Raw genomic sequence first — 18,652 nt, 5'->3', positions numbered from 1 at the left:
ACACAGAAAACCATGTAAAACTCTCCTTTGACTCCAAATCCCCTGCCAGCGACTGGCCTTCTCTCTGCCCATGAAGGGCAAGCGTCTGGAAGATTTGCTTCCAGTACCTCACTTTCCCCTCACCCCACAGCTCTGAACCATGCCACTGACACTGCTCAAGCCGAGGGAAGACTCCCCTCCTCACTCCCCACCAGTCACTGAATGCCCTCCTGGAGTCTCGTCAATCACCCTCTGGACCCCGACAATTCCCACATCTTTATCTTGAGCCCAGCAGATGGCGCCACCAACCCCCCCAATCAAGCCACAAACCTAGGCTCCTTCAACTGCTACACTAGTAATCTCGAAATGACAAATCCAGTGTGGGAGGAAAGAGACCAAGTTCTACATGTTCCATTGAAACTGAAGTTGATAATCGACTCCCATCAGCTCTACTCTTATGTCTCCCCAATCCACACACGTCTTTGCTTTTGTAAAAACTCTCAGGACAACTGTTATAATGTCCCTCTGCCATTCATTTGAGACTGCTGACTCACTGCTGAACAAATTCATGAGACTCATGAACACCTGTTCCAGCCTTCGGTCCAGATGGTCTCTGTAAAAGTAGATATAAAGGTCAAAACTTAGACCACATCACTGCAAAATTTGAACTCCAAGACCCACGCTGGATTTGTAGTTATCAGTTGAGCACAAAGTATCTGAGATGATCCAGAAATCCCTGTTGAAGTTGCTGCCAGGTGAATGGAGCAGCGTGGTAATACAGAAGGTTCTTCTTACCTGAGTTAATGACTGTGCTTGTTGTATTGGGGCCTAGGTTTTTCCACTGGAGAACACAGGGCAGGTCCTGGGGACCATCACACCACTCCACAACGTAGCCTGTGGCATCTCCGGATTGGGGCTTCCAAGACACAGAAAATCCATCCCCTGTGCCATTAACTCTTCCTTTTTCAACCTCTTCTGTACATACAAAGAGGGCAATGCTTCAGATTTAATTAATCATACATTTTGCAAAAATATCTACAGAAGAAAATAAACTTGAACGTGCAGCGTATCTAGCAGGTAAGAGCCCTACCTCTTCAATTGCTATGGGGCTTGGGCTAGGGCAGGAGGGATATTTTCCTGCCTCTCACTCCCAACAAATATTCACACCTGCCCTTCAGATGCCCCTTGTCCTGATCTTCTGAGACCCAAAGGGACATCAGCCCCTAAAACAGGGATCAGCAAACCACTGCCAGCAGGACAAATCCAGCCTTGGAAGCTTGTTTTTATATGACCCTTAAGCTAAGACTGGTTTTAAGATTTTTAAAGAGTTTTTAAAAACAAACAAAGAATACAGAATATAGATTGGAGACTGTCTGGCCTACAATGCCTAAAATATTTACTCTCTGCCCCTTTACCGAAAAAGTTGTTGACCCTTGACCTAGAACTGTGTCTGGTACTTGATCTGCTTTCAAAAATCATCTGTTGAATGGATGAATAATTTGGCTTAATTGTCCCACATAATGCTGGCTGCCCCTGAACTAACTACGGTCTCCTAGATGTTAGGGGCAGAAACTGAGGTGAGTGTGGAGAAAAAAGGAAAGAACAATTCAGGTATGTACTAAGCCAGATTATGAATGGATGTGCACACTACTTATGACCTAGGATACCACCTCAACATATTTTATGCACCAGGGTAGTTGTCCTAAGGTCTGACAATTGGGAAAAAGGTGATATGGTCTCAATGGACTACAGTTCTACTGATTTCAAGTGGGTCAGCCTAGATATTGAGGGATGAGAATTTCTCCTATTTCCGAGGTTGTCTCCACAGCCTGCCACTGTTCAGAGGGCAGTGGTCCCTGGTGGTCACTTGAGTAAAAGCAGACTCTGATCAAGGGGTGGACCTGCAAGCAGCTGTTCAGAGAGGCAGCCAGTGTGGCGCAAATGTTACACGGGACAGACTTAACACTCAAAATGTACATGTTGCTTCTCTGCAATTCATATTGAACTGGGCATCTTTTATTTTATCTGGCAATTCTAATTACAGCTGAACACTGATGCGAAAGCAGGGTGCTATTACATTTTCTAGGGCACCAAATTACCACCCGGCTGGGAGCACCGAAAGGAATGTGCAGCCCCCAGGTATGAGGCGAGAGGTTCCCCAAACCTTCATCAGAGAGACAAATCTCTTTCAGATTAAAACTGACATTTTCTACTTCACTTATTCACACTGACTAAAATTTCACCCCAAACTTAGAAGCATGACTCTTACTAAGCTGCTTCTTTAAAATTGCAAATATGTTTTGAGGAGTGGAGGTAGAGGGAAAGAGAAAGGGAATCTATTTTTTTTTCTTCAGCCATTCACACTCTAGTGTGAATTGGCTAAACCTCCTTGGTCTGTCTCATAGCACATCAGTGCCTTTATCCACTCTAGAGACTTAAGAATGTGGACCACATCAGGAAAGCTGGATAGGGCCTCACAAGGGGAAGGAATGGGTTCTAAAGGCAGGGCATGGGGAAGGAAGGTATGGTAGGAACCCACAGATAGGGATGACCCCAAACAGATAATAGTGTTTAGCAGAGTTGTTTGAGCTGAGCCTCATTGGAGGCAGTGTTTTTTTTAATCTATCAGCTCCCCCAGGGTGAATGAAATGCCCACCTTTCCCATTCTGGCGCTAATAAAGACAGAATACAACTATTCACTTCCTTCTCTAATACAGTTCTTGACAAGCAAAGATTATGTTAAGTAACTCCTTAGTTTTTCTCCTGTGGCACAATCCCAATTTCTTTTTCTTACTTGACACACTGGATAGTTCTTAAACAAAATAAATAAAACAAAATAATAATACCCTCTAATCTAGCCCACTTAACCTAAATTTAAGCCTAATTTGAATGATAGGTATAAAGCAATGTGACATAACCCTACAAGCAGGGTCTGAACATTTTTATAGCAGTAACTGAAGGGTGACATTATTGCAAGGTTCAGGAATGACCTTAGGATGTCTGTTGGGTCATGTCCAAGTGTGCAGTGTCTCAGAGTGTGTACTGCTACAGGCGGGGTTAGTGCAGCCAACCTCTTTGCACAGCTCTTCCAAGAAGGAAATTTACACCATTATTAATTGTACATGTAAGGTCACTTCCACCTTCTCTGGTCTCTCACAGGCTAAGGGTTTAGCCAGTTATCACCATTTTATTCCAGAGCTTTGACAAAGCCCTTCTCAAAAGATGATGCTAGCTCTCCTCATGATGTCCAGAAATGTTCCTGGGCTCTTTATAGGTGGCCAAGACTGACAAAATATTCTGCCATATAATAAACGCACCTCGTATTTCATAAGCCGCAAAGCACTTTCATACCAGCTCTAACTCTCAGTTGGGACTGGTTGTTGGTGTTGCATTTATTTGAATAAATTTGAGACAATTTCCCAAGTTGGTGGAAGAATCCCTGAGCTATGGCTGAAATCTTCTTCCCACACAAAGGAGGACTGCACCAGAAACCCGCTGACATGCCTGAACCCAAAGAAAATGACGGACAGTGTTTGGCAGCTAGATCTTTGGTCTCCCCAAATTACTGCCTTTCTGATTTATCCATCTCTGCCTAATAACACCATCAACATTTTTCTAGAGAAGAAAAACAAAACCAAAAACACTCACCATTTTCAGGGTCTCCAGAAACGACAATTACAGAAGCAGGAGAAGGGCCCACACTGTTGTGAGCTGTGACATGGATTTGGTAAGAGCACTGATTGAGGGTTAGTTCTGTGCTGCTGGTGGGAGCAGGGATGGAGAGGACCTCTGACCTGGATGGCTTGTCTAGATTTTCTACAGTTACATTATAGAATAGGATCTTCCCGTTGGCATGCACTTTTGATAGTGGCTGAAAAAAATATTGACAATCATTTCAAAATGGGCTTTCCTCTGAAAAGAGTTTGCTTAATTTTTTTCATCTTTTCTGTCCCTTGATTGAACACACACACACACACCAGTCAAATTAAAACAGCTTAAGAGAGAAAATAACCTTCTACACCAAGCTTGAAATCAGACATTCTATTCTAACTAAAATTGAGCAGAGAATAGGATCATCTGGGGGAGAGATCAAGAGTATATTGTGTCCAGAGAGGAGTGACCAAGTCAGGAACAGAGAGAAAGGGGGACTCTTTAGCCTGGATTAAAACACACTCAGTGAGTATGGAGTGGGAAAGACAGGAGGAGACCCAGACGGGAGGGCCCTGAACCTCTGGCCTACCTTCCCGAGGACAGACAGTGCCCCTGGTGTGTGTGCACCCCCAGACCTGAGATTGGGCTGGGGCACCTGTTAGCTTGGGGTGTGGACAAAACCTGGACGTATAGACTGGCATGTCCACATGTGTGTGCATGGGGGTCCTCCCTGGTGGGTAGGACCGGAGTGGAGATGGGAAAAAGAGTGGGGTGGCCTGTGGCCGGGGGCCAGCTCCCTCAGCATGGCCATGCTTTAGCATCCAACACTGAGGAATCCGAGAGTTCTTAACACAAACCAGGCTTTCCACGTTGTCATGAAGGCAGGTCAGTTAAGATAGGACAAGATTAATTTTATATTGCAGTTTTTTAGCTTGACTTATAACTTTTAAATATAAATACTCTGAATAGTTAAATATTTATAACTTTTAATTACAGTATATATTTCTCCTCTTATACTCATGAACTGGTCCCTGCAGATGTTAGGGGCAGGCCTGAGGAGAAGTTAGAAGATGCAGTTCTAACAATCAGAACTGGCCACCTGTGCAAGAGGCTGCTGAGGAAGGAGTTACTGGTCCAGCGCTGGGGACACGGATGTGGAGCGGCGATTCCTCCACTGGGTAACAAATTCTACTGGATTCATGTTAAGAGTCCTCCCAATCAGAAGAATGCACCAATGTCTAGTTTCAGTGAAAGATAACTGCCAAGCAAAAATCTGTCTCTTTGAACGTCTGCATCTCACCTTCCAGAATAAACTCACAGTAGGATGTCCCGACACCATCTTCATGTTTCTCCAGACATCGGGAGCCTCTGAGGGAGCTAAAATTAATCAAAGAAAAGCTCTAGGGTCACAATAGGCACGTACAACAATACATTCAACCTTTCTCTAGTTTCGTCAACAGAAGTGACCACGGCCTGTCCTGCCTGAGCTTGCTTCTCGCTTTTTCACTCTCTGTGACTTCTACCCACTTGGCCGCAGCCATACTGGTCTCGCCTCACAAGGGGCACACAGTAGGTGCTTTACAAAAGGGCTGCTACATCTGAATGGGACATCACATGGGGCCTTTGTGAACTCAAGCCTCAGAGCTTCTGGAAGCCACCAAGGAATTTTGGAATCCTTTGTCAGTCCAATTCTAGGAGGTTAGTTAGGTAAATTTCCCATATTTGGAATTTCTAGGAGCAGCAGACTGTTGCTATTTCCTTGCCCCACTTGCGAAGGTTGCAATGGACACACTCAAGTAGAGAGCCCCAGGGGAAGGCTGCACTCTTCCCCGAGTTCCTAACTGCACACAGGCTGGCCTGTCGCTGCAGTCAGAGCCTGGGACCCCTTCCTTGTCACCCTCCTCCCCATGCACGCCCACCCCCCAAGTTCCTGGCCTGGGCCAGCTGCCTGCATGTGGACCCTCAGGGCACTGGCTGCACGCCTCTCCCCGGCATGCCTCTCCCCACTCTGTTCTAGAAGAGCTTGCTTCCTTGTCTTTCTTGCCAGTAAACTGTAGGACCAGTGATTTATGTTTTGCTTCAACACATCTCTGTGCAAGAAGCATTGTTTTGCAACATAACACATAAAAATTTAGTTCTCTGTTTCATAAAAATATAGTTTACAGTCCCCAATAATTGAAATATAAGAAAGTCCTTTTTTTCCCCCTTAGTTGCTGACACTTTCTACTCAACATAAAGGTGATCATATATTTTTAAGATCTATTAGAGGCAGATTTCAATTTTTTCAACAAGCCGTCGGAGAAGCCAATATTAAATCAAAAACATATTGAAATACTCAATAAGAGACCCCCAAACTCAATGCAGAATCTTCAGCTGGTTTGTACATGACTACTTGCAAGAAAAGAGAATTGCAGCACAGTTGATGGTGCTCCATCTTTATGTCAAAATAATTTCTCCCATGGTGTCATTTAGCTCTGCTCACCATGATTCTGCTTAAGTAGGATTATAATACACATAAACATTGACTTTGCCAGCATTAAGTAAAGTGTTATCCAAGGTGAAAAAAAAATCTATGGATTCACCATCAGTAGATTCATCTCATTTTCTTGTCATCATCGAAAGCAAAGTTAAGTATTTTTCAGGTTTATGATACTATAATCTAAAAAAACCTATTTACTAAAAATGCCATCTTTCTGTTATTTTTCATTGCACTAAATTTTAGGTATAATGTTGGAATAAATTTGCAAAAAAATCCCAAAGCAATGCAGTATTAATAAAGTAAAAATTCTTTAATGAAACACAATTGAGGAATAAACCAAATTACCATCAGGAACAGGGCTCTGGAGGGGACTACACCCCTATGAAAAATGACTGGAGTCTTGGAGGGGAGCTGGGGCGTGCTGATGAGGGGAGGAGGCCTGCTGAGCACCTCTGGTGACCAGCCCTGGCTGTGGGTTTTCATGCACTGCCCTCGCCAGCCCGCCAATCAGAGTCACTGCTTTAAAATGTTCCCCCCAGGCTGAAACAGAAAGAACTCACCAGCTTACAAACACAAATAATAAGATGGAATAAAATAAATATATATAATCCTTCCTTAGGCAGCAAAATAGCCAGGACTTGAATCAAAAAGATCTCCAGGCTGTAATGACACCCCCGAGAGACAGACCATGCAGATGCCAATCTGGGTCAGATCAGGGTGGAGCTCTGGAGTCAGCCGGCCTGGGCCTGAGCTGCAGTCACAGCTCAGTCCCTTGCTAGCGGGGCCAGTTAAAGTCCTCACCCTCCCTGTGCCTCCACGGCCTCATCTATCAAGTGAGGAGAATAACAGGACCTACTGCATGGGGGGAGGATTTGAGGGGAAAACATTGCAAGCACTTGGAGCTGTGTCTGGCACATACTAAACACTAGATAAACGGTAACTGCCCTGGTTACTTTTGTCACGTCTCTGCCTTTCATTAACTGCAAACCAGGCCTGTCTCCCCAGTTTAGGGGCCCAAGTTGTTTCATGTGTAAAGTGGGCAACAGTAAGACTTTATCATCTGGGATTGGAAGGAGGTGAAAGCAAGGCTGGGCCATCTCATCTCCTGAGGTTTATCTGAGGTCTAAGACACAGTTATTTGGGGGAAAAAGTCTGTTCAGTCATTATTGAGGAAACGACCCCTGAGAGCATAAGAAGGCTCCCAGTTTGTTGTCACGTGGGAACAAACGACTTAACAATGATGATTAAGTTTCCAAATACCATTACATTTCCAAACACAGCCCGAGGCTGTTTAGTATGAGATCAGTGCTTTCCTCAGAACAAACGCTACTGTTTGTCCCCAGCCCTGAATTAAAAGTTTATACTAATTTACATAGCCCCAGATCCAACGGGAATCCAGCAATACCTTTAGTTTAGAAGCCATTTTGGCAAACTGAAGATCAGAGAGAAAATGTTCAGTAGAAATAACTCAGATGGCAAATGTCTGAGGTATCTATCTTCCCACTCACATTTCATTAGGCATTTAATTTAGTTTTTTGTTGGTGTTGTTTTTTTAAAGGTGGTACCAAGCCTCTGTTGTTATACTTTCCCCTGAGTTTTTGGTACAAACAAAAGTTCTCAGAGAAGCCCACCCATCTCCTGTCAGTCAGTTAGGATCCTTGGGATGTCAGGGAGCCGAACGTACCAGCTTCAGCTGTGTTGAATTTTTGGCTAATCAATTCACTCCATTTCCAGAAGTGGTTGGTATAAGCACAGCGTACTCGGGCCACATATTCTGTGTCAGGCTCCAGTTCACTTAAGAGGTACTCACCATTCACCTTGATGGAAACATTGTGTTGCTTAATTAAAAAAAATAAAAAAAGGTTGGGGGGAGAAGAAGACAGAAGTATTGGTGAGCATACTTCACTGCAAAGCCAAATCACACACACAGTAAGACTTGATTTGGAGTAAGACTAGTTCTTCTTTGAGAAAAAAAAAAAATCTCTAAACTCTAAAAGTTTATGATTAATTTCCTGGACCTTTTAAACAGATGACCCATATCATTTGAACACACATAGAAATAAGAGTTTAAAGAGATTTCACTCACCAGTCTCTCTGTTTAGACACAAAGAAATTTTTGAAAATACAAAGTTGAACACTTACTTGTATCACTTTTCCTTCAGCAAGGAGTTCAAGCTGACACAAAAGTGTGGAATTGTTTCCAATGGAGTGTACCTTCCAGGTCATGGTGGCATTTGTGGCACCAACATTTTTAGGGAATAAGTTATAGGGAGTCATTGGATGAACTGCAAAAAAAAAAAAAAGAAAAAGAAAAAATGAAAAAAATTCAAGCACAGATCCAAAAAGACTGGTAAATAGGCAGTTCATTTTTATATTGATTTGTTCAATAAGCATTTTTGTTTATTTCTGAGAAAATGGCAAACAAAACCAGACTTGCAGCCAAGATGGAGTAAGCCAAGTATAGCCTTTTCTCTCACTGATTATATTAGAAACTCTGAACAAATATAAAAAGAAACTGAGGACTCTTAAAATTAAACAAAAGCAGGCAAGAATGTAGAGGGGAGTCAAAATTTGGAGAAGTGACCCATCAAAGAGAATATAACAGAACCCAGAGTCTAACCAAAGTAACATTAACAGTGTCAAGGATACAATCCAAAATTATTAGACATACATAACAAAACCAAAAAAGAGAAAATGTCACCAATTTTCGAGGAAAAAGACAATCAGCAGATGTCAACTTTGAGATGACCCATGCCTCAATATGACTCCCTTAGAATGCTACAATTAGATAAAGAGTTTAAAACAGATCCATGAGGTAAAAGTAAACGCATCCAGGGACTTCCCTGGTGGCGCAGTCGTTAAGAATCCGCCTGCCAATGCAGGGGACATGGGTTCGAGCTCTGATTCAGGAAGATCCCACATGCCGTGGAGCAGCTACATAAGCCTGTACCCCACAACTACTGAGCCTGCGCTCTAGAGCCCACAAGCCACAACTACTGAAGCCCATGTGCCACAACTACTGAAGCCCGTGTGCCTACAGCCCGTGCTCTGCAACAAGAGAAGCCACCGCAATGAGAAGCCTGCGCACCGCAACGAAGGGGAAACCCCGCTCGCCACAACTAGAGAAAAGCCCGCGCACAGCAATGAAAACCCAACGCAGCCAAAAATAAATAAATAAATTTATTAAAAAAACAAAAAGTAACTGTATCTGAAATGAATAGAAGGAAAACACTTCTCAGCAGAGAAATAGAAACTATTTTTTTAAAAAAAGAATTAAATGGAAATTTTAGAACCGAAAAATAGTATATCTGAAATTAAAAAAAAAACCTTCCACCTTACTCACTTCCACAGTTGCTGTGTGACCTGACCACTGCCTACCACTCCAATCTCCTTTCCCTCACGGGAAAGACACAAGGATATTCTTTCCTGCCTGAAACACCCAGAGCATGTTCCCACCTCAAGGCCTTTACAAATCCTGTTCTTTTGCTCCAAACACTCTAGATGTTTTCTGTCTCCTCATCCTTCAGTGCCCTCATCCCAAATGAAGCAGCACCCCAGGCATTCTCTACCCCTCACCTGAATTTTATCTTCTTTCCAGGACTTAGCGATGCTTGAAATTATGTTATTAACTTGTTTACACATTTACTGTGTGCCTCCATGCCCCACTCTCAACCCTCTCTCCAAACACACACTAGCATGTACACACATTAGGGGCAGTTACTCAACTCTGTTCACTGCTGGATGCCCAGTGCCTGCTACATTGGTGGCACCCTGTAATTAGGTGACTGAAGTGATCATTAAGTTGAAATCTGAATGAGGTGTAGAATTAAGAAGGCAAAGGAGAAGTACGAGAATTCCAGAAAAAATGAATGTGTTTAAAGATGCTGCATTTCATAAAAGAGGCAGGGGTGTGGTCAAAACATAGAAAGAGATATTCAACTTCAGGGTTGTGTAGATCAAAACCATTGCAAAATACCACTTAACATCCATTAACTGACAAAAATGCAAAGGGTGACAAAACCAACTTGGAGAGAATATATTGGTACAACCACTTTGGAAGCGAATTTGGTAATATCTTGTAAGTTGAAGAACATTCACATTTTCTGAGTCCTCACCAATTCCACTCTTAGGTATATAGGTATATACTCAAGAAAAACAACTACAACTCTAGGTGTGTATTGGATATGTATATCAAAATGCTCTTATTAACACTGTATCCAAGAGCATAAACCTTGAGACAATCTGAAAATCCACCAAAAGAGATGCATGAATAAAACACTGTATATTTATGCAATGAAATACTCTACAGCAGTGAAAATGGACTATAACAACACTCAATAATATGGGTAAATATTAGCAATTTAATATTGTATAAAAGCAATTACTAGCATTATTACATATAGCTTGATGTCTCATATACATTAAAACAAAATAAAAACAGTATTTTGGGGATTTCATAAGAAAATGAGAATACATACACATGCACACACATGATTTAAATCTGTTATCTTAGTGGAAGGAGCAGAGTGGGGGGCTGTGGGATGGGAGATGAAGTAAGTTATTGTCAGATTTCTATTTTGAACTTGAGGTAAGCTCGTTGGTGTTTATTACATTATCAAAATAAACAAATAATGGGGACCACAGATCATGCACGCACCCATGAAGAGAAGTGTGGCACAAACAAGTTATAAACTAAAACCTTCACTTAGGATATGAATTAGGTGAAAATCTACGGCACATTTACTTGATCACACAGTGTGTCAAACAAAGATATGCTCGTGACCACAGTGGGCTACACTCAAGTCTCACCTCGTTGGGTCAGGTTAAAAAGAATACTGACACTTCTTTTCCTTAAGTAGTTTTCAGCCAGGAGTGTGAAGTTATACATTTCTTGTGAGTCTTGAACTACTTGCCAATTACACCAGTTTCTGTGTTTACAAAGTGTCTTTTTTCCGGAAAATCTTAAAGAAAAAAAAAACAAAACACCACACAACAATTTCAGGGTTTACATTTTTGTCAACGCAGATATGTATCCCTGAATCCACTGAGTATTCCTGAGACACACTCAGTGGCTTTCAAACTATGTTCCACACAACAGCATCCATCCGTCACCAACAAATACCAATGATGAAAATATTGTTTCAAGAAATTTGACCTATGTGGTTAAATGTGTAATGATGAATTGCTGACTTCTCCTCTTGGGTGGTGAAAACTTTCCTTAGTTTACTTTGGATACTCTTAAAAAGGTAGAAATTAGGTAGACCTAGATCACCACATAGAACTATTTTCATATCAAGATTCACCATTAACAGCCTTTCTTATCATTTTTATGCTACGTTGTCCTTTAACAAAACTCAGGTAGAAAGTATTGTATACCTGAGACCACTTAAAGATTTCTTCCTGACCCTGGCAGGTGGTTTGAAAATATTTGTTCAAATTTTCTGTAACACTGTCACAAGTACTTTAAACAAGGAAGAATCCGTCACTAATGTAACCAAAGCTCACTTACGATTCAAATAAAGTATAGCTTTGGGAAGGCTGTTTAGTCAAGCCAGTGTCGGTCCCGGGATCCCAAGTACAGGTCAAAGTCTTGAGGTCCTGAGTTTCACAAGAAAAGTCCTTGGGCTCTTCAAGCACTTCTGTCCGTACAAGGAAAAAACAGATGAAAGACCTAGCTGAAGCTCTTTATTGAAAGACAAGTGAAATGGAAAACTCTCTTTGGGGTCTGAGGCCACAGAGTTGCTCTGAACAATGAAAAGATTACTTCAATGGGGGCCAACGCATCAGCAGCTCCAGAAAGGCACCCTGTGGGTACCTCATCTTGGCCCCTACTCCTTCCTTCGCTGGTGCTTTGCTGGGGTATCACTGAGGATGGCAGGCGTGTACTGCATGTGGTCTGCATTCTGTCTACCTGATGAAAGTTGTAGCCCTAGTGCCTGCTAGCAGCATTCAACAGTATTGCTACATGCAGACAGAGTGAACAGAACAATGAATGAATGGAGTCAGCTTGGTGTTTCACTGTAGATGCCGTGGCTTACAGGGAACCTGGGCTGTGCTTGGGATGCCAGGAAGCCAGAGCTGGGGACCCTGCTAAACTCAGCAACTGGAGGCTGAGAGTTCCAAGAAATGTACGGGCAGCACCACCAAGTGTCCGAGGCACCCCAGTTCTTGGGGGCCACACCAAGAGGCACAGGTGACCAAGCGTCCGGGATACCAGAAACAGCCTTTGGCAGGGGAAGCAGGGAGGGAGGAGTTGCAGATACCGCCTCACTGTGCAGGGGAAGGGAGGCCACTGGGTGAGCACACTGAGACCTACAGGGAAACTGAAATGCTGCTTTCTCTCCCCTCGCCATCACCCATGGAGGTACCTGACACCTCTGCACCCAGTTAAGAACAGCAGCGGCCTCATCTGCGGAAGTCCTACTGCGTGCGGCCACTGTACCGGGGCGGGGCCCTGGCCATATGCAGTAACCCTCACAACAGCCGTTACTGGGCCCATTCACAAAGGAGGACACTGAGCTGAAGAGGCTGGGAAACTTGGCCAAGGCACTCCCAGCCATGGGAAGCAGAGTCAAACCTGGGTCTTCTGGCCACCACCTCGGCTGTCTCTCTAGGGCCATCCAGCCCGCAGCCCCTCTCCTCCCTCTCCCAGCCTGCAGCCATTCCAGCATGGCTAACGCAAAGCAGGACACCTTCCCAGGTCATGACCTGAACTTTCTCCCGAACGCTCTTGCTTCCTAGGAATAAAACTGTCAGTAAACTCAAGAAAACAACAGGAAATCCGACAAGTATTGCTTCAGACTGTCTTTGCCAGAGTCTCTCCTAGAAGACTTGGGAAACAAAAGAAAATTGAGGCCACGAGTGGAAACATTTCCTTGTCTTCTGGGAAAGGAAATTTGATCTATTCCACAGGAAATGGGACAGGGGGGCACAGAGATGTGTATACTCACTTGAGACAAAGAGAACGATGCCTCCCAAAATACCTCCCTGGTCCACCTTACAGAAGACATTTGTCCCTTTTTTCCTAATAAAAGACACGTTCTTCAACTCGAATGCAGACACACTTCGATCAAGCTGTTCTCCATATATCTGTACACCTTCCAAATAACAGGATATGTTATCTTGATGGATCCTAGAAACGTAACAAATGGTGACATTGGAGCCTTCTTCCACCAGCTTATCTTTAGGGAAAACAAACAATGGATCATGTCCAAGCAAAGTCTGTGCTGCAAGATAAAAGAAGACAGCTCAGTTAGACTTGGGCACAAAAGTCAAACCAGCCCCCTCCTGCCTCACTCTCAACAGATAACGTTAGCTTTTTCTGCCTCCTGGAGAAAACAGGAACCTAAAATTTCTACAGCAAATCTATAAACTTTGGTGTGTGCAAAACAATCCTCTGTACCATCACTCCTACTGTTGCGATAATACCACTGCTCTTGTTCTTACTATGGAGACTGCACCATGACTGTCGCTCTGTGGATGATCGTGTTATTCCTGCTTATAGGTTATTAGGGCAGCAGTAGCTGCTTTGTACTAATCCCAGCCTTGTGGGACGCCTTGTGTTAAGTGCTTATGTATATTCTCTCTTGTCATCCTTACCACCTTACAGCAATGGGATGGGCAGGACTGAGCCCAAGTTCACTCACCCAGCAAGTGGCAAAGCCACATTCACACCCACCAGGTCTGCCCAGCTCCCAAGCCACATGTCCCTCATAATCTCTAAATTGTCCTGTAGATCACTCCTCTTCCACCTTCTCAGATGCCATTCACCCAAAGAGCTCCTTTCATTTCCATCTTTCTTCTGTGTGGCCCATCAGCACATAAGAATCCTCAGGTCTCTGCCATTTTAGGTAAACTCACCATCCTCCATGCCTCCCTCCAGCCTCCTCTCCACCCGCTCCTCCACAGCCAGCCTCCCCCAGGACCTGCCTGTGCCCATCGCTCAGCTGTCAATCACCCCCTGCTTACCTAGGCCCCTGCAGTCTGGCTGCTGGCCCAACAGGGCTCTAAAATTGCCATCACTAAGGTCACCCAAGTGGAGTGGACTGGGTGTGGGATTTTGTTTTAAGGTCCCCAGGTGATTCTATGTGCAGCCATGGTTGAGAATCAGTGCTTTGGGGATTAGGAATAATCAGCCTTGAAAGAAATCAAAGAAGAACATGAAAAGATGGAAAGATATATCCTGTCTTGGATTGGAAGAATCAATATTGTCAAAGTGACTATACTACCCAAGGTAATCTACAATCCGTATCACATTACCAATGACATTTTTCATAGAACTAGAACAAAAAATTTGTATGGAAACACGAAAGACCCCAAATAGCCAAAGCAATCTTTAGAAAGAAAAATGGAGCTGGAGGAATCAGGCTCCCCGACTTCAGACTGTACTACAAAGCTACAGTCATCAAAACAGTATGGTACTGGCACAAAAAAACAGAAATATCGATCAATGGAAAGGGATAGAAAGCCCAGAGATAAACCCACACCTATGGTCACTTATTCTATGACAAAGGAGGCAAGAATATACAACAGAGAAAAGACAGTCTCTTCAATAAATGGTGCTGGGAAAACTGGAGAGCTACAGGTAAGAAAATGAAATTAGAACATTCTCTAACACCATACACAAAAATAAGCTCAAAATGGATTAAAGACCTAAATGTGAGACCAGATACTATAAAACTCCTAGAGGGAAACATAGGCAAGACACGCTTTGACATAAATCACAGCACTATCTTTTTTGGTTTCACTCCTAGAGTAATGAAAATAAAAACAAAAATAAACAAGTGGTACCTAATTAAAAGTTAAAAGTTTTTGCACAGCAAAGGAAACCATAAACAAAATGAAAAAAAAGCCCTCATAATGGGAGAAAATATTTGCAAACGAAGCAAGCAACAGTGGATTAATTTCTAAAATATACAGACAGTTCATGCAGCTCAATATCAAAAAAACAAACAACCCAATCAAAAAATGGACAGAAGACCTAAATAGACATTTCTCCAAAGAAGACATACAGATGGCTCAAAAGGCACATGAAAAGATGCTCAATATCACTAATCATTTTAGAAATGCAAATCAAAATGACAATGAGGTATCACCTCACACTGGTCAGAATGGCCATCATCAAAAAGTCTACAAACAATAAATGCTGGAGAGGGTGTGGAGAAATAGGAACGTTTCTACATTGTTGGTGGGAATGTAAGTTGGTGTAGCCACTATGGAGAACAGTATGGAAGTTCCTTAAAAAACTAAAAATAGAGCTACCATATGATCCTACAATCCCCCTCCTGGGCATATATCCAGAGAAAACCATAATTTGAGATACATGCACTCCAATGTTCATTGCAGCACTATTTACAACAGCCAGGACATGGAAGTAACTTAAAGTCCCTTGACAGATAAATGGATAAAGAAGATGTGATACATATATACAATGGAATAATACTCAGCCATAAAAAAGAATGAAATAATGCCATTTGTAGCAACATGGATGGACCTAGAGATTATCATACTGAGTGAAGTAAGCCAGACAGGGAAAGACAAATAACATATGATCGCACATATATGTGGAATCTAAAAGAAAAAAAAAAAAGACACAAATGAACTTATTTCCAAAACAGAAAGAGACTCACAGATACAGGAAAAAAAAAAAAAACAACTTATGATTACCAAAGGGGAAAGGAGGGTGGGGTGAAGGGATAAATTAGGAGTTTGGAATTAACATATAAACACTACTATGTATAAAATAGATAACCAACAAGGACCTACTGTATAGCACAGGGAACTATACTCAATATTATGTAATAACCTATAAGGGAAAAAATCTGAAAAAAAGTATGTATAACTGAATTGCTGTGCTGTACACCTGAAACTTACAGGATATTGTAAATCAACTATTCTTCAATAAAAAAAATTTTTAAGGAGTAATCAGCTTTTCTATCAATTCTTGAGTTAGTTTGGAGGTTATAGTTTTGATAAACCTAGTCCATTGTACCAAAGTTGTTGATAATGTTGTTCTTTCTTTCTCTATTGCTACTTTTTTAATCTCTATTTTTTCTGTTAAGTGTGTCTCTCAGCAATAGGATGTGATGGTTAAGAGAATGGCCCCTGGAGCCAGATTGTCCAGGTTAGAATTCTGATTCTACCACTTCGTGGCCTGATGACCTTGCATGGGATTTTTTTAAAGCTATCTGTGCCTCAGTCTCCTCATCTGTGACGTAGGGATAAGAATTATATGTATTTCATAGGGCTGATGTGAGGACGAAATTAATACATATAGTGCTGAAAGCAGTGACTAGAATGCAGATTTGATTCTATTATTAGTATTAAATTAATCATTGGGCCTCTCATGAGTTAACATGCTATCAGTTTGAATTAATAAATTTGCATAAACACTTAGCTAAGGGATGGTTCTCTTGACAGGAATTTCAGATAATCTGTCAACGTATATAGTTGAGAGCACCAAATGCCAGTGCTTTAAAACTAACCTATAGCTTAGCTGAAGCATAAGAAATTGTGCAAAATGCTAAATTTTGATAACAAAATAATCAAAATTAAGAGATATTTTAATAATTAAACATAATTATCCATGATCTCATTATCCACGATCTCTCTCATAATTATCCATGGTCTCAAATGAAGAACTGCTTCCAGTTTTCCATATTTCCCTCCCTTGTCTCTACATTAGGGGTTGACAAGCTATGGCCCATGGGCCAATTCCAGACACCATCTGTTTTTGTAAATAAAGTTTTATTGGAACACAACCACTCATTCATTTACACTCTGCCTATGACTGCTCCCATGCTAGAATGGCAGAGTTGAATAGTCACGATAGAGAATGTAGGGTTGTAAAACCTAAAGTATTTCCTACCTTGCCCTTTACAGAAAAAGCTTCCCAAATTCTGCTCTAGATGAATACACATTTTGTGTTGTTCTAATAAAAACATATGTACAATTTATGTCCTGCTTTGTTCACTTAGCATTCTATAATGCACACACTTCACACCTATGGAAAATGAACACTAAATTGTCTGAATTTGCATAATTACCTCAATGAATAAATTCAGAGGGAAAATCCTTAGACCTCTGTCTCCTGGTGGCAAGTGTCACACCCATGCTTTTTAGACCCAATAGGAGCCAAAGAAAAATAATGCTGGTGTCTACCCAGAGTTTCTCAACAGGGATTTCCACTATTTGACTACTGGTCCCCGAGAAATATTAGATACTAAACCCCTTCACTCTTTTATCCCCTCACTTCTTACCATCTGCTTCCTCCCATGAACTCCAGTTGCTCCAGATCCCTGGCTTGGGAATTCTGGCGTCATCCACCATACTCCTCATTCTTATAAAGTGTGCTGCACATTCCAGAGGGAGCTCAGATTCCCAGCTCCAATGCAGGACTTGGTTCCACTTCACAGAGGTGCTGTAGTTCTCCTAGAAATAAAGAGAAAAACTTGGAAACACATAGCCGTGCAGTCCTGGGAAATGGCTTGGCTGGACTTATCCCAAAGCACACACCTAAGAGTCCACTGTAACTCCAGGATATGGACAAGTGCAGTCTATTCCCAGCCAGCCAGCTCCTGAGCTCTGACGGCCCAGCAAGGAACCAGCCTTGGCCTCCTGCCCTCCAATTCCAGAGGGCTCCAGTGAGAGAGAAAACAGAAGCTACTGGAGACTTGGGGGAAACTATCAGAGAAAGAAGCTGTGCACACAGTGCTGGTCACAAGAGCGTGCTAAGAAGATTCTTACACACTAGAGAATTAATTGAGGCACCCTTTTAAAAATAAGCAAGATTGATGAGAATTTTCTAATATTCATCAGATCAAGTCGGCCAAATCTCAGTAGAGCTGGCAGTCCTTCATGGTTCCCAGGAATTCCACTGTCTCCCAGAAGTCAACAGATGGCTCCCAATGATTGCTTTGGTTTTTGTCTCTTGTCTTTTCAGATACGGTGGCCACATGGACCATCCCCCCTCCCTTGAGCTCCAACCTTCAGAATCTTTAGTCCCAGAGATGTCAACCACATGGCAACGCCCTACACCGTGCTCTTGGGAAGCTTGTCCAAGTTGTACTGTAATTTGTTTTTCCTGCACAGCTTTTAGTCTTAATCTTTCTAAGACAGTGGTATCGTCATTCTTTAACGCAATAAACTTCAACAGCTCCTTCTACACCTGACCCTGTTGTCCAAGGCCATTTACAGTATGACTCCAACTGCCTCTCCTTTGCAGGACTCCTGTCTCCAGACACAGTGGTCCGCCCCACACTTCTGGAAGAGCTGTATGCTTTACTCCTCAGTACTTGCTCACGCAGCACCTGGTTTCGTGTCCCCAACTCTCCCTCTGAATTGGGAATCAGTCCCAACCTTCAAGCCCCTGTTATACCCCATCTTCTTCATGAAGTCTTTCTTGCTCTTTCCTCTGGTTTCCTCCCATCCCCACCCCTGCCCGAGCTCCCCTGCATACTGGGGGTAGCTGGTGGCATTTCATCTGTGGTTATGCCACTGACTCAAGTATGGCACCCAGAAAGCAGGGACTGGGCTTCATTCTTC

At 42.6% G+C, this 18,652-nt stretch overlaps 1 protein-coding gene across 3 annotated transcripts in view; it reads right to left on the bottom strand.

Annotated features, from left to right (window-relative positions):
- The window catches only part of OSMR (oncostatin M receptor), a 56,990-nt gene that overhangs the window by 9,964 nt on the left and 28,374 nt on the right, over nt 1–18,652 (bottom strand). For all 3 annotated transcript variants that reach the window (XM_081230397.1, XM_081230399.1, XM_081230398.1), the window contains exons 4-12: nt 17,368–17,539; nt 13,060–13,335; nt 11,619–11,748; nt 10,919–11,070; nt 8,252–8,394; nt 7,794–7,947; nt 4,931–5,007; nt 3,628–3,850; nt 775–954 (exon numbers count right to left, since the gene is read on the bottom strand). In XM_081230397.1, coding sequence (XP_081086523.1) covers nt 775–954; nt 3,628–3,850; nt 4,931–5,007; nt 7,794–7,947; nt 8,252–8,394; nt 10,919–11,070; nt 11,619–11,748; nt 13,060–13,335; nt 17,368–17,539 — 1,507 coding nt within the window. The remainder of the gene's footprint in view (nt 1–774; nt 955–3,627; nt 3,851–4,930; nt 5,008–7,793; nt 7,948–8,251; nt 8,395–10,918; nt 11,071–11,618; nt 11,749–13,059; nt 13,336–17,367; nt 17,540–18,652) is intronic.

Source organism: Mesoplodon bidens (genome assembly GCF_964165515.1).
Source record: "Mesoplodon bidens genome assembly, chromosome: 4".
Classification (NCBI taxonomy): Eukaryota; Metazoa; Chordata; class Mammalia; order Artiodactyla; family Ziphiidae; genus Mesoplodon; species Mesoplodon bidens.
The sequence above is the reverse complement of the archived record's forward strand: the minus strand, read 5'-3'. Positions and strand labels throughout refer to the sequence as shown.